This window comes from Coturnix japonica, chromosome 3 (assembly GCF_001577835.2).
Source record: "Coturnix japonica isolate 7356 chromosome 3, Coturnix japonica 2.1, whole genome shotgun sequence".
NCBI lineage: Eukaryota > Metazoa > Chordata > Aves > Galliformes > Phasianidae > Coturnix > Coturnix japonica.
This window is the reverse complement of record NC_029518.1, coordinates 58,204,950-58,226,713: the sequence shown is the minus strand read 5'-3', so window position 1 is coordinate 58,226,713 and position 21,764 is coordinate 58,204,950. Positions and strand designations below refer to the sequence as shown.

Genomic DNA, 21,764 nt, shown 5'->3' with positions numbered 1-21,764 from the left:
TTGCATTGTCCTATGTAATAGAGATATGTTCTTTGCTGTCTTGCTGTCATAAATTCTTTTGTCACCTGCTAAACTATGGGTAATCTTTTGCAACTGGGTGGAAAAGTACATCAGTTATATGTACAAAAGAAACCTTTTGCATTCATTGTTTGTCTCTCTTATGAATATTAATCCTTGTTTTGCTGACTTATGTCATATATGTAAGAGATAGCATAGATGAGATCATTAATACAGCAAAAACATCACCTTGACATGTCATTTGACATTTCTTACATTGTCTTTCACTTTATGACAAATTGTATTGTCGTGGCATTTTCAAAATAAAACCACTCTGTTATCATTGAAGTGAAGTGGTAGTATAACAGACTAGGTCAGCATAATCAAAAGGAAATACTTAGCAAGGGGAATATACCTCAATTCTCAGTAGCACAGAGGAGAGGGGGAAACAAGTATGAAAATTGCCAAATGCTTTAAATTCCCATTAATACCCCAAATTCAGAAGTTATTTAAGAAGGGCTGTAGTCAGTAAGAGTTGATCTCTTTCCTAACAGCATGTATGATGAATTGATGGTTGGACTAGATGATCTTAGTGGTCTTTTCCAACCTTAATGATTATGTTATTCTATGTAAGACCTGTCAAATGTTTCTGAAACAACTTCTCAAACTCACAGTATTTCTTACTGTTGGGGAAATTGGTATTTTGGAAGGGTTGAGCAACACTGCCTTGACTTTTAAGACTCTTTGTTCACTTCCATCTCTTTCACCATAACTTTTGGAATCTTAAAATGTTTCCTAAAAACTCTTGTAAGGTAACCATTATCAACTGCAAATTATGAGAATCAGAAGTAGAAATAAAGGCTAACAAATGCATTATTAAGTTGGGAAACAGGTAATGCTTGTTATCATAGCATTCAAGTAACAGCTTGTAATGCTATTTAAATGTACTGTTTATTTGTGATTAAACCTTACAATATGTATTTAAAAACTAGAGTTGGTTTTCTTTCTTTTTTTTCAGCTAAATACTATCTGTATGATAATTATTTTGATCTACCAGGAGCCCTCCTGTGTGCTAGAGTTGTGGACAGTTTAGATCAGGTGAGAACTGGACTTTTTGAAATTAATTGTTCCATTATCTTTCTCCTTCCCTGCTTCACTTGCTGTATTCATTTAATAATGCACACAAGTAATACATTCAATGGAGTTAAGGTCTTTAGCTCTTCTTTCTTGTTTGGAATTTTTCATGTGAGGCTTATCAGTGTTTTAAAGTCGTCTCCCAAGTTACTTGTGACTTACTTGGCATGGTCAGAGTAAATGTACTTCCACCAGAGGGCACAAATAGCTAGGATAAGAACAAATGAGTTATTTTCTCATAAGTTTATCCTGTGATATGGAGAATGCTCTTCTCAAAAATCTTTAATCGTACACGATGTTACTTGAATTAAATCCAAAGGATAACATGATTTACTCTTTTGCAAGAAAATTTGAATAGTTGAAAGCTTAATTCCAGACTTTCTTCTTAAATATGTTTTGTGTAATAAGTGTGATAATATGTGTGCATATCTGCAAATAAATCTACACAATACTGTGGTTTTCCAGTTTGTTTTTTTTTTTTTTTCTTTCTCTAAGAATTAAGTTAAATTTCAAGGTGGAAAATGGAATTGCTCTAACCTTCCAGTGCATCTTAGATATGCAGTATAGCTTAGGTCCTGTCTTTGATATTTGATATCATTTGATTCAGTTGAGTCAAAAAAGAGTTGAAACTTAAATTTGAAGGTAGCTGTGGAAAAGGGCTTTTCTCATTGAGTAAAATAGCTTAATGCCCACAAGGTATGGATATAATCTGCTGTCTGAAGGTAGTAAAGTCATACAGTACTTCGTCTGTAAACTAGAACTGAGAATCGTGAGATGGGTATCTGCAATCTCTGTGAGTATCACCTAACTTGATGTTTTAGGCTTAGATCCAAAATAGCATGTTGAGCCGATTGCTGTTTAAGTCCAACTGCTGCATGAAGAATTACCTAAAGCTAGCTTATTGGCAAACACTGAGGACAGGTACGTCATAAGAGTCTTAATTTTGTGCCTGATTAATCTCATTATTTGACCATTCATGGCTTGGAATCCTCTCTCAGATGTCACAACTGTATTGTATTGCTTCATTTTACAGTTAATTTAGACTTGGTGCAGGTCATTTGGTGCTGGAGGTGAAAGCGGATGTTGCTAAAACGTGGCTCAGCACATATGTAGTATGATTACATGTTCAGTTGATAGGCTGGGGCACTGTCCCTCAAGTAGTGCTGTCTTTATCCAGAGAGAAACTTGTGCTCTGTTTTTTCACAGAGCTGCTAGAAGTGTTCAAGTGTCCTCTTCATCAGTTTCTTGAATACTTAATTGCAAATTGGCTCAATTTCAATACAAGAACTACAGCAATTTTGTGACACTTGTGCCCTGGACACATGCTGCAGTTGTTAAACTATTTTCATATGGTATCAAAATCATCACATTTTAATTCCGTCATACTCCTAAAGGGAATTGGAGGCTTATGTTTCCTCTTCTTGCAACTTGTATTAGTAAAGGCTACTTTTCCTTAAAATTTCCATGAAACATTTCCTACTACTGTCCACTTGTCTTCGGAACAACGCTCCTGAGGAACTGTTAGCTTGTTGCACTGATTTTTTTAGAACAAGCAAGCAAACAAAACAATGAAGCGAAAAATAAGTCTAGAGTCTGCCACATGGAATCGTGTGGATCTGGCAGTTGAACCAGATCTGGTATTATAGGCTACTGCTGTTACCACCAGACAGGCATTCCCTAACAATAAATACAGCTTTGGATAATGACCTTGCTTAGCAGTTAACTAAACTGACATATACAGTACCTTTACTCTCTGACGGTCTTTTTTATATATTTCTACAGTAGTTTGCTAGAAGAATGGATTTGGGATTGAAGGGGGAAAGCAATAACACTATCTTTCCTGCTCTTAATCTCTAAAGCTGGTGGATCATAAGTAGGCTACCAATAGTGCTTGTCAGTCATGCATGAAAGACCTTGTTAGTGCTACTTGGTGAAGGTGAGATTAAGGGCAGACTTCTCTTGAAGCCTGTGTCGGAGTAGGCCTGAAATAGTAGTATGTTACAAATAAACTGCATGTCTTTAGGTGTTGTAAATTCATTTTCAGTTTCTAAATACATCCTTCTCTAGAAAATGCTTTCTGCTTATAAAATAAGTCATTATACAGATCCTAGTGCGGTCAGTTGGGCTGACAGGTTTAGGACGTAGGACAAAGCCATAAAAATCTGTCAACAGTTGCATCAGAACTTAAGCTTAAGTAGATGTGCAAAACCTGCAACAACACTACAAAATACTTTCTATGGTGTTGAAACTGGCATCTACTTTATTGTTGCCTTGTACTTTGTAACTGATACTTCTTATAAGCTCAGTGACTAATTCTCTGCCCCATAATGTGTAATTGCACCTGTGTGTAACTCGATAATTTTTTTTTAATGTTTGTAGTGTTTGAGTCCCAGAGCACTCTGAGCTGTTTGAGAAGCTGTTTCTCTATCTTAATGAGACACTGGGAGGGCAACTGAGGTCAGCAGAAGTGCTTCTGCACCTGGACAGCTTTCTATGAAAAGTGGGAGACTGATCACATTAAAGATTGTTTTTCCCTCTCCTTCTGCCAGAGAAGGGGCTTGGCTACCTGCAAAGCACAATGCAGCATAGTGCTGCTCAGCCTGGCTTCTCCCTAAGTATTTTATGTGGTGTTTAGGGTGGAGCTGTTGGCAGAAGAACATTGCCGCAATGTTATAGTGAAAGCTTTTACGAGTTGCAATGGTGGAAGGTGATACGAGTGCCAGACTGTAGTTAGCATCAGCCTGCTAATTTAGTACAATATCTGCAGCTCAAAGCATTAATTTTTCCAGGAAGTCAGCAGGATAGCTCATTCATTAAGTTGCTGTTCTATCTAGTGCCTCTCTTTGCTATAAGGTTTTAGGCTAGTTATACATATGAGCAATTAAAAAGCAGGGAGAAAGACCTGCCTGCCATTATTCAAAGTTCACTGCTGAGTTCTGAGTCCTGGTTCCTACTGACTAGGACTGCTCTACTCCATTTTCAAAATACTTTTATTTGTTAATGGCATTCCTCCCATTGTTTCAGTATGAAAGCTTGAAATGGCTGATACTTGATATAGTGACTAGATTCCTTTGACAATTACAGCACGATGGTCAGAAAAAATATGACTTCTGGAAGGACATGGTGGCTGCTATCCAGCATAATTATAAAATATCAGCTTTTAAAGGTAAGTAGGTTCACCAAAAGCTTACTATAGTAGCCAGAAATATTGCATACACTTGCCAAAACAAATACATTTGCTAGTCCACTGTAGGTTACTCAATGTAGCTTTTACTTTTCAGGCTTTTAAGTTGTTCTATTTACACATTTATCATGTTATCGTTGGTATTTTTATTTTGTTCAGCTGGAGCTGTTTTGATGTTTTTTAATAGCACTTTTGATGTATTACCTCACTGAATTAGAAGAAAAGTATTTGATTTGTACAATAATGTCAGCATCCTTGACTGTATTTGATTCTTTTCTCGGTGTTCTTGTATTTATGAATGAAATCAGAAATGCTCTGAAAAGAAAGGAAACTAATAATTCATACTTTTTTTTAAATGAGTTTTCTTTAGACCTTTAGTTTTGATTAGAATTCATTATGTGTTGCATATGAATCATGCAGTTATCTACATTTTAAAAAATAAATTTTACAATAAATTATGCTTCCAAATAATAATTTAAAGCCTTATCTTTGAAATCATGTAAATAATCAATTTTGCATATGTAGGTGTGTTTTCTTGTGTGTACGTGTATACACTTAAGTATACATGTATACATTGTACCTATTTGTATATGTAAGTATGTAATCTGCATTCAGATGTGTGATGTGACTTAATTCTTTTGAACTCCTACCAGAACAGGCACTTAGTTTATTACGTAGAGTTTTCTGTTATAAACTTTATGAGAGATGTGCACAGCAGCAGTTAAATATGAAGTTATTAACTGATAAGCATGTTTTTTTCTGGGATGGGATGGGGATAGTTAGGCCTTTGTAAAATCAGAAGAAAGACAGTAGAGATTGTACACAGTACTTCAACGACTCAAAGTACTAAGCTCTGTCATACATCATTTTGAAAGGCCTTGCAGTAGTCTTATTTTCCATTTAATCATGTGATCCCGTGGATGAACAGGAAGTTGAAAGAACTGGATATTATTTCTTCCTGTTTGACTTCCCTGTGATATTAGCCTGAAGTAAAAACTTCGGGTCCCTCCTGTGAAATGGGAATAATGTCACTAAACTTCTGTGACGAGCTAACACTAAAGACTTTTTTCCTCTGGTGCAAGCTTAATGTAACTTTCTGAGAGATCTTAAAACTGGCTTCATCCCATTTTCTACACACCAGCAAGCCCCATGCTCTTTTATAGCCCAGAGCCTGGCCTAAAAATCAAAAACCATGGCTTGGGTTAACTCTGTTGCTTCTGTGCCCTGTGAAAGGTTTAACCCGTAAGAGAAAAGTAGCACTTGTTTGCAGTTAGTCAAAGTAAATTTTCTAAAGCAAGCTTGTTAAATGGTCAGCTGGGGAGACATCAAGTTCCCAAGTTAAAATAGCATCTTGCTAGTGCCATTGTCAGTGATGGAGCAGAACGACTGACCATTTTATTTATTTGAAATTTGTGTTTGCATGTCACTTTGGTTTGTTGTCAGTATGCCCTTGTTTATCTTTGTCCCTTCTCTTTATCGCATGATTTCTTTGATCATTAGTCAGGTGTCTGATGGATTTTGCTTTTCATTGTCTTAGCCATGGTGATTGCCTTAGATAATGGCCCAACTATGTATTTTTTTGGATGGCTAATTTAGGTGATCATTATGACTCTCAGTTTATGAAGGATATCAACTCACTCTGCTACTTATTCTTAAATAACTTGCATGTTGAGTTTTGTTGTGGGCATTTTTAGGTAATTGAGCAATATTCTGAAGTGGCATGCTCGTATGTAGAAAGCGTTACTAGAGGGAGGAAAGCTTTTTGGATCTTCATGGAATACTTTATTCTCTCTCCTAAATGTGTGCATACAGACAAGTTTTTTTATCACAACTTTATGATATAACTCCTTTGTCTAGGCAGAAAACAAATGAATTGTCAATGATATCTGCATTACATTCTTTATGTGTGACTTCAGAAACAACAAAGAGGAAAGATGCTTTTTTGATCAAAAAGGAGGAAACTTGAAAAGAGGCTGTAACACTAGGATTTTTAGTATTGATGTAGTCCAGTGAAGAAAGATTACTATTTTCCTTAATTGTGAAAATGGTGGCAAAGATATAAGCTGGTAAATTTTTATACATTTATTCTGAGATTTCCAGTAAATTCATAAGTGGTCATTTGGATACTTCACATCTTACTATGTAAGAACTAATGAGGCTTGTCTCATTTATTTATTTATTTATTTTCCAAAACCTTTGGAAGAGAAATTTCTACTATTACAGGCTCTTATGTTTTCATTTTAATTTCATGGGATTTCCTTCTAATATCACATCTGGAAAAATATGTGGTTTTTGGAAGAGCTCTGTCTTCACGTCTTTACATGAAGATATTAGGAGGGAAAAAAAAAGAAAAAACTACTACAGAAACTCCCAGTTTTTCCTTCTGGCTGTTCTGTCTGAGCTGCATGGCCATCATCTGCATTATGTGTTTGTGTCCAACTCTTCCAAAGCCTGAAATTCACTTGTGACAAAATTCTTTTCTAACATATTTCACTTCTCGTGTAATGTGCAATTAAACAGCTTAACTTCTTTGAAGCACATATCTAAAAACTATGAGTTAGCTTTTGTTTTAAGTAGAGTCTGAAGCAGTTTCTCAAAGTCTCCTCTAAACAGTGAATCCAGAGCTGAATCTTTAAATTCTGCTTGTATCACAGTGTAACATGTAATCACTAGCTCTTTGGTGCTGAGTGGTTCTGTTAATGGCTTAACATCTTCAGAAACACAGGTCTGAGGTATTAAGTTGTAGACTTGAACTCTTTTGTGCTCATCTGAAGAACAGAGACATTAAAACACAAAACCTGATTTGAAGTGGGCAGACAATGAAGATAAGCAATCCTTACTTTTAAGGATACTGTCGGGGCCTAGTTTCTTGTACTATCAAACTGGAATCACGGGACAGGTGCTGAGCACCAAGTGTCTCCAACAGTTAAACACTTAGATGATAAACTGTTGTGTTTTAAGCTCCTCTTCATAATCTCTCTGTTTCTGAAATAAAAGTGTAAAATTGTTTGAATGGTTTATTTTATTGTTTTTAAAAAGGTGTTTCTTAGGAGACTTGTAAGAAGTAGATGAAGACAGACAATTCACTGAAGTGTCTTGAGTGTTAGTTTAGTTTGTAAGAAAATTATTATGGGATTGCTACTTATAAATTGTGGTACTGTTCACTGTATTATTTTCATGCAAGTGTTGAACATTTATAAGTGTGGTATGTACTTACTTGCCTAAGCCTACTTGGCTAGTAAAATAAGATGATCTTGTATTACTCTCTCTCTTTAAGCACTTAAAAGTCCAAGCCATCTGTATCCTTATCCAGTAGCACCTAATAAAACGAGCAAATCAATTCTGCATTTTTTTCTTAGAAGTTCTTTACAGTTTCCAAAGTATTTAGGTTTTCTAGTGATGTATCAGCCTAATAGAGTTCTCACTGTTTTGTTGTGGTTTTTTGTGGGTTTTTTTTTTGTTTGTTTGTTTATTAATCCCAAGGTATTTTTAAGTACTTAGGAAACTACTGTTTTCAAATGTACACAATGTAATAAGCATCGGGTTTCCCTTTCATGAAGAAATGATGATATTACAAAAAAAAAATCAAACATAGGACTATGTACTTTCAGTGCAAGTGATTATAAACATCCATTAAGAAAGTTTAAAATAACAGTTTGAATTGGTAAGCTTTGTGTGTGTGTATATATATATATATACATATATATATATATATATACACACATACAACAGTTAAAGCATATAAATGGTAACTTGTCATTGAAGGGATGTGATTGAACTACTACATTCTGATAATTTTTAAACACTAATGCTATTGAGCTAGCTTACATCATACCATTAACTTTTTATTGTGCTGTAACAGACTAATATACTATGTAGTATTTGAGAGACATGAGTGTATGTAGGTGTGCTAAGCAAATAGGATGTTTCCAGACAAATTTATTCTGATCGTTAGATTCTTTTACCTTGTAAGTAAAATATAATTCCAAGACTACTGTATTTCTTTAAAAACCACAGTATTTGGAGTTAAAAACTTTGCTGACACTAAGTTGTTTTTATATAATTCAGGAGTGGTAAAGCTGTTCTAATTTTGTAACAGTGTCCATGTGACGATATGTTCTCCTCAATTTGGTGATAGTTTTACTGTACATCAATTATAATTGTTTTGCATGATGTTATGTAGAATCTTAAAAAAAAAAAAAAAAAAAAGGCAAACTAGTTTTTTTACTGTAATTTACAATGTGTGTCAAACAGAGCTGTGGTGGAAACTCTGGGCAGCCTGGTCTAGGATTAGATATGGAGATCAGCCCTGCATGCAGCATGGGGATTGGAGCCTGATGATCCTCGAGGTCCTTTCCAACCCAAGCCATTCTGTGATTCTATGAAACCTGAGGGGAGGGGTTAAAGAAGATAGAGCCAGGCTCTTTACAGTGGTGCCCAGTGCCAGGACAGGAGGTAGTGGGGATCTCCTGTGATCCAATTTGTGCCATCTGAACATCAGCAAACACCTCTTTACTATAGTATGCTGTAAATGATGGAGCAGTGGAACAGATTGCTGTAAGGTTATGGAGTCTTTTTCCTTGAGGATCTTTAAAAGCTGTATGGGCTTGGTCCAGGGCAACCTGCTGTAAGTGTCCCTGCTTGAGCAGTGCGGTTGGACCAGGTGACCTCCAGAGGTCCTTCCTGTCCTTAACCTGTCTGTAATTTGTGTGTTTTAAGTCTTGTTGGTTTTTTGTATTGTTGGAGGTCTTAGACCTTCAGCAACAGATTATGATTTCTAATTCAACCTTTCTCCAAGGCTGATTTTTTTGTTATTAGGAAAAGCTGATCTGACTTACAACTGATACGTTATGCATTGTAGTCAAGTTTTGTTTTCTTGGTTCCTTTTTGATAGCTTAAAGATTTGCTTAAAGCTTAAAAGAGATTTGATAGCTTAAAGATATTTGATAGAAGACTAATGGCAAAGAAGTGTATTAACTGGTTATTATGATGACCATGCTGTGTCTGTCAGTGGTTACTGAAGGTATCATTCAATGTACCCAAGTGTGGTCTAGAGTCTTGGAATGGCTACTTTACCTGTTAATGGGAAATGATAGTTAAAAATTCTGATTTATACCCTCCCTCCCCCCTTTTTAAGGAAGAGGTATAGACAGGTGTATTATATTAATTCATAAAATTTTAATGTTGCATTCAGTTGGACAATTGATCATTGTTCAAAACAAATTTCTCATAACAAGTTTCTAAAACATACAATATTTTTCTACTAAGTTTTGAACCAATCTCTTTACTTTCTCACTCTCCTCAGTTTCTGTTGCAAAATTGAAGTTATGTGACCTGTTAAGTACACATCACATCAGTGCCCAATTAAAATGTCCTGAAATGTGTCAGGACACTGTAAGTGGGATGTTGTTAGATTTGAGCAAATAGGAAACCTGAGAAAGAAGAATGAACATATTCAGAAGAATAGAGACCATTGGATTCTGAATTTGGCAACTGGAGCCACACTTGATCATTCTCCATGAGATCAATGACCGCACTGCCAGAGGCCTGGTCAAGGTATCCTTTCTGGTATTCATCATAAGTATACATGACTGGGGAGCCATTTTTGTAGAGTGCAACCCAAACATTTGTTCCTTTTGCATGTATGTGATAGGAGAAATAGTACAGTCCAGGGATCCTGCAGGTAAAGATTCCTGTCCTGGGGTCATAGTGTTGCTGTCTGTTGTACAAGATTTTGTCAAATTTGATGGGGACTGTTGCCCCAGGGTAGGCTTTTGAGAGAATGGCAGTGAAGGCAGACACTGGCATTCCTGTGAGAGCTTGGTTTGCTCCTGCTTTCATGAAAGACATTCCTGATAGTTCTCGAGACTCTCCTTTAACATAACCTTCTGAGATTGCGGGTTGGCCAGGGGGACCAGGAGGACCTGGGGGACCTGGCAAGCCAGGCTCTCCGCTGTTTCCTTTTGGCCCAGGGGGTCCAGGTGGTCCCATGGGTCCTCTTAAACCTTTTGTAGCAATACCTGCTGGGCCTGGCAGACCTGGTGCTCCTGGCTCACCTTTTGCACCAGTGGCTCCTGGCATGCCAGGGGGACCAATGGGGCCTCTAATCCCAGGTATTCCTGAAGGTCCTCTTGGGCCTGGTTCACCGTTAATACCTGGCAGTCCCTTAACTCCTTGTGGTCCAACTGGACCAGGCAAGCCAGGTAGACCAGCATGGCCAGCGTCTCCTTTTTGACCAGGGAGACCTGGATGTCCCTTAGGACCAGCAGGACCCTGCTCACCTGGGTATCCTGGTTTTCCATCTAATCCTGGCAGACCTCTATCACCCTTGGCTCCTGGGAATCCTGCAGGGCCTACAGGGCCCATGTCACCTTTGGGTCCAGGTAAGCCATTCTCACCAGGCAAGCCTTTGAGTCCTTGAGGGCCCATGTTTCCTGGTGGCCCAGCAGGACCTGGTTCTCCTGGCACACCAGCTGGGCCTTGGTCTCCTTTAGGTCCTGGAAAGCCAGGAGGTCCTTCAGGTCCTCTGTGTCCTTTCATCCCTGGCAACCCTGGCTTTCCAAATCCTGGAAGACCTGGTGATCCAGGCAAGCCTGCAGGTCCAGGGAGTCCTTTGGCTCCAGGGATGCCTGCTGGTCCTGGTGGTCCCATTGGCCCAGGCTTACCAATGCCAACTTCTCCAGGTTCTCCTGGTGGACCCTGGGGGCCTGGGATACCAGCTTCTCCACGTGCCCCTGGTAGACCTCTGTCACCTTTCATACCTGGCTGACCTGGAAGGCCATTTTCTCCAGGCTTCCCTATCCCAGCAGGGCCAGGGAGACCTTGGGGTCCCTGTGGGCCTGGAAGACCTCTGTTACCTGGGCGACCTGGAACACCAAATCCCATTTCTCCTTTCTGTCCATTTATACCAGGAACACCTGGTTCTCCTTTATCACCAGGGAGGCCTCTTGGCCCTTGAGCTCCTGGAGGGCCTTGTGGTCCTGGCTTCCCAGGGACAGAAAGTCCTGCAGGGCCAGGAATGCCAGGGGGTCCTTGTGGCCCTCTTGCTCCTGGGAGCCCAACAGGTCCTGCTTCTCCTTTCTCACCAGTTAATCCTCTTTCTCCTGGCTTCCCTGGCAGACCCGGCATGCCTGGTTTTCCAACGGTGGAGAATCCAGGTGGTCCTGGGGGACCAGGTGGACCTTGGGGACCAGGGCTTCCAAACCCTGGTTTTCCTGCAGGACCTGGTTGTCCTCTTGGTCCAATAGGGCCTGGGGGACCAGGGGGGCCTTGTTCACCCCTCATCTGCACACCTGTATGAGAAGAAACAAGATCAACCATAACATTTTGTAGAATCATGTAAGTTGTAAAAACTTTTCCAGATTTGCACATTTATTGCACAGTGGAGAATTAGCTTCATTTGGGTTTCACAGAAATCAAGTGTTTGACATCACTTAGAACCTGAGCTGGCTTTCACAGTGGAAGTGACCTTAGAGTCTCATATAAATATATAACAAGCACAAATATGTTGGGTGTTGTAATGTGAGCTATGATGTTTTTAGAGTTTTTTTATATCAGTACATTAGAGTCAAAGAATTTGAAATATAGTGTTCAAGTGAATGCAAAAAAATGAGTGTTTTGCTGCCATTTGGAAACTACAGTTTGTTATCTAATCTGTGACTGCTTTTGAACCAAATAAGATAAAAGTAGAAATAATAATTATTATTATTTTAAAGATTATTTTGCATTCACTTGAACACTATAGAGAAAGGAAAGAAGAAAGGAAACACATAAATGATTTAGCAAGTTAAGACTTGCATCTTGGTAAGTGCAAACAGAATGCTTCCAATAGAAGCATACTCTTTTCTAAAACTACCTGGTGCCTTTTTTCCTGACCACCCACAGTGAGCTGTCACTCTGATGTTGTGTTGTTTTTATTTGTTTTATCTTTTTGTAAACATGTGAATGTCATATTTTGAAGTATTGTCATCTTAAAGAATTGTGTTTGCTGTAACAGTTTCACACAGTGACAAGGTAACTGATATTTTGCTGTAGTGTAATCAGAGCTCAAGTTTGTTCTAAAAAAAAATAAAAACGTGGTCCTTTTTGTCTTAGCTGTCAACAGCAGGTGGAGCCACTTAGCTAAATGTCACAAATAGAGGAACAAACAAGCTCAAAACTGTTTTCTGTGTACTTTATGGGAAATTTGGTGCTTCCTGTTGGAATTAGGATGATGATTTGTAACATATTACTGAGAAGATTAACATGGGTATTGTGAGCCTATTTCATTGCTTTACAGCAGCTTGTATCACTGTAGAACTAAATACCATAGGTATGATGAATACTAATTTAAGAAGGCATGCAAAAATCAGACTCTGAGGTGTATAAGGATATCCTGGATCCTGATTTTTTGATGGCAATACATTCAATTTGTTACTTATTTAGAAAAGATTCATTAATGGTTGATCAGCTAAAGTTCTATTTGAATCTTGGAAAGACAGCAGAGTATGTGTGTGTATGTATACATATATGTGTGTATATATATATATATATATGTATGTATATATGCATAGGTATGCACAGGTGTATGCAATGAGTGTTTTGCTGCCATTTGGAAACTACAATTTGTTATCTAATCTGTGACTGCTTTTGAACCAAATAAGATAGAAGTAGAAATAATAATTATTATTATTTTAAAGAATATAATAAAGAAGAAAAGCTGTGCACATGAAACACATTTGATTTGACATTAGACCTGCAAAATTGCTTTCTTCCTGTATTATTAAGGAAATTGTTATTACATATCAACTACAGATAGCAACTTTTTTTTTGCTGATGCATAAAGGCAGCATAAATGCATACTGTTTCATTTTGCATGTATTCCTATCTTGTGCTTCTGAAGTCAGAGTTAAGAAAACATAGGCAAATCAAAAAATTGATACAAACTCCTAAATGAGCTGCTGAAGTCATGATGTTCCAGTTGTAAAATGGGGAGAGATATGATTAGGTTTTTACATCAGTAGCATGATTTCTACTTTACTGAATTCACAACCCAGCATTTATGTGCTTAATTTGCTAGAAGACAACTGTAACCCCACCAGGTGTACTTTTTTGTTAATCAGGGAACTATGTCCAGTCCTTCCAAGTTCGTTCTGTTCTTTAGGAGTTGGAGTGAGTTGAATTTCTGCAGTGAAGCAGCACTGAGATTATTCAGCAGTGTTCAGGTAACAAGCTGTTATTACACTTGACCTAACTTTGGGTGGGAGAAAGCAATTGCTTCAGACAGCAGTTTCAGAATAGTTCTCTTTACTATTTCTTAGTGTGTTTTAGGGGTGATTTTGTGTGTCCTAGTTTTGTAAAGTGATGTGTTCTGCCTTTGGCAAAAGCTTCAGTATCCTTTGCGAATGTTATTGTGGAGATTTTCTATGAGAAACTGAACTGTGCTTGTTTCAGATTTAAATGTCTGGTGATTGCACTGTCTAGAGTTAGCAGAAGACAGACAGTGACATTAATAAGGTGTAGGTTTTACCAAGAAAATTGAAGCAGTGGCTAAAATTAAAGAAAATATTATTTGTCTTTTTTGGTATCTAGTAGGTGCCTAAATAAGAATATCTTTTACAGATCTGGCATTTCTAATCAAGTGATGGAAAATCATACCTTTAGAATTTTTCTTTATTTTAAAGTGAATGTAGAGAGTATAGAGATATTATATCCTAGCTCTGCATTTATACTACATTCTTGTAAGTAGTAAGCCCTGTCATGGAAGGGAGAGTATGCAAATAAATTGAAGTAGTTTCAGGTTTTAAAGTTTTTCCCCACTGTTGACTATCCATTTCTCACTCATGGAGTGAGTCTTTCCTACTTTTCTGTAGGTTCTGCTGTGACTGTTGTAAAGGTTGGTTTTTCAGTAACTACATTTGTTGCACAGCTAGCCCTCACATCTGTGCTGAGCCTGAATCTGTACTGAATATGTATACTCAAGTTGCTTCTGCCTCACAGAAACACAGCTGTGATTTACGAAGGCAGTTTTAGTTTGATGTTAAGGTAGATCCACTAGAATGTGAACTTGACAGTTGCAGGAATGAGCATAGGACTGCCACCCTATTCTGTCAAGCACCCAACAGATGTTGTTATGGGTCACTAATTTAGGCCCAGACTGAAATTTTGATTCCAAGCGCTTTTTGACAGTGATATACAAAATGAATACACTGGTGACTAAATCACTAGATGATATATGGTGAACAAATATGACAAGTAAGCTACAATCAGGATCTTGATATATGCTACTTGAGCTACTTGCATACAGAGCAATTCACTAGACAGTAACGTCAGAGGAATTAATTTGGTTTTGCAGTCTCTTGTTTAATTCTTCCATGACAATCTCAGGTTATGACAATGATTTGGTAACGCAGTAAGCCTTATGAAGTTACTTCTAAAATGTATATTGTTTTCCAGGCTGAAAAAAAAGCAGTTATTGTCTAGCCTTTCATTTTGATACTTTGTCATCAAAAATGAAGATTTGTTAAACCACTTTGTATGACTGGTATGAATCAAAAGCTATTGCTGCTTTTTCAGCCTGGTGAATAATCTTTGTTCCCTTTCTTAAATAGGTAGCATCTTACAATTATCATGGGTCTACATAATAATTATTTAAATTGAGAGGCTTAACACAGATTAGATTCTCAGTTAATATAATGTGAAAGCTTAGTTCAGGACAGTTTTTTTTTGTTGTTGTTGTTGTTGTTTTGGGTTTTTTGTTTGTTTGTTTGTTTTTGTTGTTGTTTGTTTTGTTTTTCCCCTTTCCTTTTACTCCTTTTCCTATTTAATTTGAGCCTTCCTTTTTTTTCTTAATTTGTTATTTTATTTCCCTTCCCCCCCTTTACCAGTGTTTTCTGTAGACTTTTGAATTAAAATAATAAATAAATACTTGCTTTGAGAATAATAGAATTAAATGAAGTATAGTAAAAGATAATAAAGTACATAGTATACTTCAAATGAAAAATAATAGTGAATAAAATCAGAGGAAAACACTGTGATCAGGTACTGGGAAGAGAAAGTATAACTTTAACCTTCTGGAAACTCCAGCTAGTAAGTAATAGCAGTAGCTGTTCATGTACCTAGATGCAGCCTGAGAATGCTGATAGCATTACAAAAATTCCTTATGCTGAAGGCAAGAGATAAAGCTGTAGTAGTGTTTTGGTGCAGCCCAGAAGAGCATTTTGAGTGGGTAAATTTCCCAGCTGTGCTACTTTCACTTGTTTCTCACTAGAGAGTATTTTTAGAAAACATGGCCTGCAGGTAGTTTGAGTGAAATTAGAGCAGCATCTTTGAATTCAGTATGTGCTGCTTTTGTGTATCCAGTCCATAAGCTTTGTCTAAAGCTACTCTGAAATGAAACTTCATAAATGGATGCTGTGTCCTGAGGAGCTACTCTTCTGCTCTCCAGGTCTGCTTATGTTTTCTAATGCAGGCTTAAAATGTTCCTTTTCTAATGAAGTGTTCTGTTCAGTGTCCCTCCAGCAGTTATTGTCTAACAAAAAGTTTATGCAAGTGTGCATCTTTATCAGTGGGAGGTAACTTCCTGTGCCACTGCCAATTCTTTCTGCAGTGATGGACTTATTAAAGCAAGCCTAAACTGTTAGTTTAATACCAGTTGTACAAACAGTAAGCTTTTATTTATGTATTGATCCACTAGAAATCAATTTATGCTAGTTTATTATCAAAAATAGTAGACTTACCTTGACTCTTTACGTTGAATGGTAGAAAGTGTGGTGGCCCCTTGATGCTGGACTGTTTCTGGTATCGCTCAGAAAAGTATCCATCACTACCATGGACAATGTTTAGACAAAGCAGCAGCAGTAAGGATATTTGTAAATGCATGCTTCCAAGTCCGTCCTCTGTTAGAAAGGGAGAAAACATTGTTTTAAGTCGATTTTGCATAAATCAGTTTTCTTGAGCTGTTGGTTTTAAAAGTTTATTTATTTTGTGCTTACTTTTTCCTGTTTTCACTGTGTGTGAAAAGTGCTGTAAGGAGAATGGAATCAGGATCGCTAACTAAAGATTCGGAGTTCTTGTGTGTCTATGTAAGATATAAAAGAGATGGCTTGGAGGCAGCAGTCTCACTTTTAGAAAAATAATCATTTTAAATAGGTGGCAGCCTACTCAAAACTACTGACTTCAGAAACTGTAAGAGTTTTCCTAATTACTCCAGGGCCCAACAACTAAGTTCAGAAGTCACATATATCCGAGCTCCTGGAATGAAGAAAAGGTTTCATCGGTATTATGTAGGCTCTATACCATGACATTATTGCCCCTTTCTAATTCTATAGTAAATTCCATGAAGTTAAGGTTCTGGCTCCTTCAGCATTCATGGCAAAAATCTCACATTGCCTTCTCTGAAAACAGTTTTTTGTTTGCAGCCTTTCGAATAACCCCAGTAGCAGTAAGGAGGCTGTCAATGGCCATTAAATATCAACTCTCTTGCAACCCCAACCAGAAAACGTATCCTATACCATATAGAATGGAATGAAATAATAACATACCAAATGCTGTGGAGCTCCAATGCAAGGCAGTAGAGTGGCAAATCCTCCTCTATTGGGTTCTTCTGCCACTGGTGAGTGAGCAGAAGCTGATGATTTCCAGTGTCACCCTTGACTATTTATATGATTTTCACCCTAGTTTGGTGACTGCTGGACATAAGCTCCTCCCCAAGAATCAGTAAGCAGTAATTATCTGTGTGTATATGTGTGTTTTTTAGGGGTGGGGGAAGCTATTTTGGGTAGGGATTTCAGGTTCTGTTTAGTCTTTTTTTATTTCTTCTTCTTCTCTTGGACTTCTTATTGTTGATGAAATTATATCGCCTGTAGTTCATATTTTCTAAAATTTTGCATCTTTTCTGGTTTTAGAAATGAGAAAGGTTACAATGGAAAAACTTGTAAGTAAGGATTATAATTATAGGTGCTTCACTGGGACTTTTCTGTGAATGTTCTAACAGAAGAATTACATATTTTGAACTTTGAGGAGTTTCAGGAGTTTTCCTTTAAAGATTATGCAAGTAGTTGTTCACTGAGGTGCAAATAGAGATCTTAGAATCAGTTAAGATGTTAATTTGAGAGTTGTGTATGAATCTGAAGATTATTTTTAACCAGTTATTGTATTCAGAAATTGTCTCCAAAACTGTATTTCTAAGCTTGTAACTCTTTTATATTGGAGGTGCAATGTTATCTATTTTATGCTTGCAAATAATGTTCCTGATGTATAAGCTTACATTACGCTATGAAAACTATTATATTCATTTGTAATAAATGTATTGAAATTCATACTGCTGAATTATTACACAAGCTGCTGTGTCTGACTTTTTGTCTTTTCTGTTATCAGTTCTATATATATACTTGTATGCATGTATGAAAGTATATATATATAATGGTCATTCAACTGTAATTACTGCTCTATTTTGACTAGGTGCATTTTGTTCCTGTTAAATTACTTCAGCGTAGTAAACTTATGCTATGGCTTTATCGTTGGTGGCTCAAACTTGTTTGCAGCTTTTCTTTATTTTTCCTTTAGGTTATAGATTGATTCTAGCCACTAAGAATGTCTGTTAAACTGATCTTGCTTAATAGACTGTATGCACACATTGTGATTTCTTTCTGAATAAATAGTGGAATCTGACAGTCTGTTAGGATCATCTTTAATTTTCAGTATCAAGTAGTCAGCAGTTTTTAGTTTTGATATGTGAAAACAGCATTTAAGAACAGAAATGGCAGAATAAACAAACCTTTCTTACCTAGGCTGAAACCATACAACTATATGTATAGTGCATGTTTTTGCTTTTATCAAATATTCTCAGCAACATTTAAGTTATCGGTGTTAAAATTTCTTTACAAATTAATTTTTATATAGATGTTTTAACATTGTTACCTCATATTCAATCTTGTGGGAGTTAGGTTTTTGGGTGTGTTTGAAATTCTTAGTTTCTCTTGCATTGAAGATTGTTGGGGGGAGGGGGGAAAATGTGGCTGTTTTTACTAGAGTAAACTGGGCACTTGCTACAAGTTACTGTGATGAAGTTAACGTGTGAGGTTGTATTTATTTTATCATTTGTGGAAGCCATCTGGAGAGTAATGACTATGGAGAAGACTACATGTGCACCCATGTCCTAATACCAATGGTAGAAATATTTTCCTTACGGAACGGTTTCAATATATGCTACGTACTATACATATTATAGGAATCAATTTTACTCTAGGAATAGTAGCAAATAACCTGTGCTACTATGAGTTTTCATGCATGGTAGGTACAGAAGGGACACCTGTTACTTTTCCAGGCAGTAGACTGAGCTAGTAGCCCTGAAATATGCAGTTATCTTGTAGAATGGCAGGTTAACATGGGCTGAATTTTACCTGCTTTTTGTCTTTGTTTAATTCCACAGTCTACCAGTGACAGCTTTTTTTTTTTTTTTGCTTTTATGTATTGTGGCAAATATCCTAGAACACAAGTTACTGTACTGAAAGAGACCAGTGGACCATCAAGTCTATTCTACTTACAGTTGTGCTAATACATTTGCTTATTACAGGACTGTATTAAAGTTTGATTTAAAGACTGCTGCAATAATTTATTTAAAGTATTGTTGTGCAGTTCTTTTCTTCTATTCTTCCTAGCCATCCTCTAAACAATGTTGTGTTCCATTTTCATAAATAAATCCTTTCCTCTGAGGAGATCTTTGGATTCTTTTCCCCATTCAGCTTGCGTGCCCAATCCAGTCACTGGTTTTCAGGGAATGTTTGTATTTCCTGAGATGACGTTTCTATTCTCTGTGTGCATTTAGCTCCTTTTAATGTTTTGAAGAAAGGAACTTTGTCCTCATTCTGTTTATGTAACATCTTAAGCTCCTTCTTTTAAATATTGATCTCTATAAATTCAAGTGAGAATCCCCAATAGAAGCAGCAAATGTATGGGCTTAGAGTTCAATTCCTTCTTGAAGAAAAAGCAACTTCAACCTTTTTTTTTTTTTTAAAAAAAATTATTTTTGGTTCACATAAATCCAAAAATAACTTTTGATTTTAAACATTTAAATATATAGTCCTTAGTGGGAAGTGTGGTTGTTGCTAATTTGATAATATTTGGTTGAGTTAGGAACAGCAGGCAACAGTTCTGTGCACACACCGTTTCATGCTAATTTCTAGCCTAATTCATAAATACCCCCAAGGCAGACGCACTTATGCTACAAAGGCACCAATAATGTACACCTCTATTTGTTCAGCAGTCTCACTTCCTGCCCTGTCTCCTCTTGGGGAGAGAGGTGAATAATCTCTGTGTCTTTGTGTAAATAGGGATGATTATAGGGTCAAAAGGTACATACAGGCAAAACTGTTGTCCCTTAATGTGGGCTCCACCCTATTGTACTATCTGGTGCTACTTCTTCAGTTTGAGGTTTTGTTTTTTGTGGTTGTGGGAAATAGAGGTGGAATTGGAATGTGCTTCTTTTGTATGTATTCCTTGTTGCTGTGGGGTGTTTCCTGTTGGCAGAACACTAATATGCATTTAGCTCTCAAGCACGCCTTCAAAGGTTGGCTTTTTGTGTATATTTGCATGTGCAAAAATACGTATAGTAGACACACTTATAAATGCTTATTTACAGTAACTGCACATTTTTTAAAAAGGGTTATTTTCATACCTCTTGTCAAGGTATAGCCATTCGGATGTTTTTGTTTTGTAGCTATGCACTTTCCTTTTGAGTGTAGGAATTTACACTCCTTCCTCCTCCCTCTGGCCCACTACTGAAACATTCAGGAATAACTGTGGGACACCTTTAACTACTGTACCATTCCAGAACTTCCATTTACTTTGGTAATTGGCCCCCTCTTTCCCTATGAAAGCAGACATTGTAGTTGTTCTTCAAGATTAGACTTCAACTACATCACTGCTTAACTTAACTGAAAAAAGACTCAAAATAGGATTTCTGTGGTCTGTATGAAGTAGGTACTGAAATCCCAAAGTCCTTAATGCTGGCTAAGTGTTGCCTGTTCATCAGCAAGCACATACCATATCCAAAAACCTGTTTCTTACTCCAACAGAGCCAATGGAAACATGTGGATAAGTTTTGTGGGAATGGCATTATGCTTTGGGGGGTAGGAAGCTCTAGTGGTCTCTAAGTTGTCTCTAGGGAAGAAATTCTTCAGCTTCCAATTTAAATTCTATTAACACAGGCATGGATTTCTAGGAGAAATTTGAAAGCCTTCCATGAAATGAGAGAAATAATTGGTGTGGTGCACTTATGATGCTCTGGGTGCTTTGAGGTCATCTCAGCTCCATGGGTTAAAACTGTACAGCTGTCCTTTTCCATCACACAATGATAAATGATCTTCATACATTCATGTAGTAATGGCCAGGTGAGCTGTAGATGGATGTGCAGAGGAACAAAATGTTCTCTTATGCCTTTTTTAATGGGGAGGACTAATACAGAACCTTTTCTCCTTTCTGTTCATGATTTATCACACTGAAAGAAATAGAAACAGGATTGGTTTTTTTGTTTTTTTTTTTAATTTGATGCCTGTTGGAAGTCTGGGTGATTCTTTTTTGTTGTTTGTTTTAAATGTGTAGCTTTTATTTGTTTTCTTTCTGTCATCACTGTTTCAGTTCACCATCAGTGCTACTTTGTATTTATATGCAGGCTACTTTATATGCCAACATTAGCCACTTGGACTGAGTAAGGTAGAAAACATTTTGGTGAAGAAATTATTTACCTCTCTAGTTGCAAACTAATGAGGATTTCTTTTGAGTTTCGTAATGCATAGGTGCTTTATTGAGGGAATATACAGGGCTATATAATTCTATCCCTGTTAGTACTTTTGAGATACAATAAGGAATTCCCTCTTCAAATAAACAAAAGCTACTGTGTTGACCCTACACTTTCATGCTAATCTTTTTATAGGTATGAAACCATTATACTTTTTTTACAGGTGTAATGATGGTTGAATAAAAGTCCTGCTTTCAAGCAGTAATGGAAAGATGATCTTTATTTTTTCTCGTACTGCAAAACTGTCTATTGACCTATATATGTCGTGTTCAAGTATGTTGATCTTAAGAGCTTTATTTAGTATAGCAGTATGTTTAAATAGATGACAGTTAAATATTTACGTTTGCATTCTCATGAGTTAACATGTGCAGACACTGAATAAACATGCTGAAACACTAGGAAGTGACGTGTAGGGAACATTTTGAGATTGACGTGGATTTTGTATTACATATTCCTCAGAGTCAGATAATGCTATTGATAAACACTTTTTAACCTCGCTATAATATTTGTGGTTCCATTTCATTGTGCTTGCATAAAACTACAATAATTTTTAACTAAGAGAACTAATGATACTTGAATAAAATATACCAAAAAGAAATACTGTGTTAGGAAAGATGTTTCTAGTTCCTCAGATATACTGCTGGCTTGACTTGAGTTTTTATTCATTTTCCC

At 36.9% G+C, this 21,764-nt stretch overlaps 2 protein-coding genes across 5 annotated transcripts in view; one reads left to right on the top strand and one right to left on the bottom strand.

Annotated features, from left to right (window-relative positions):
* Window positions 1-21,764, top strand: part of NT5DC1 (5'-nucleotidase domain containing 1) — a 107,945-nt gene that overhangs the window by 6,152 nt on the left and 80,029 nt on the right. For both annotated transcript variants that reach the window (XM_015858636.2, XM_015858637.2), the window contains exons 5-6: window positions 1,016-1,095; window positions 4,216-4,297. In XM_015858636.2, the coding sequence (XP_015714122.1) occupies window positions 1,016-1,095; window positions 4,216-4,297 (162 nt within the window). The remainder of the gene's footprint in view (window positions 1-1,015; window positions 1,096-4,215; window positions 4,298-21,764) is intronic.
* COL10A1 (collagen type X alpha 1 chain) overlaps window positions 9,474-21,764 on the bottom strand; it is a 30,618-nt gene continuing 18,327 nt past the window's right edge. The window contains exons 1-3 of one of the 3 annotated variants that reach the window (XM_032443276.1): window positions 16,837-17,187; window positions 16,033-16,191; window positions 9,474-11,607 (exon numbers count right to left, since the gene is read on the bottom strand). In XM_032443276.1, the coding sequence (XP_032299167.1) occupies window positions 9,725-11,607; window positions 16,033-16,174 (2,025 nt within the window). In that variant the 5' untranslated portion in view covers window positions 16,175-16,191; window positions 16,837-17,187 and the 3' untranslated portion in view covers window positions 9,474-9,724. Of the gene's footprint in view, window positions 11,608-16,032; window positions 16,626-16,836; window positions 17,188-21,764 lie in introns of those variants that run through there. The other 2 variants (XM_015858634.2, XM_015858633.2) reach the window with 2 other exon arrangements.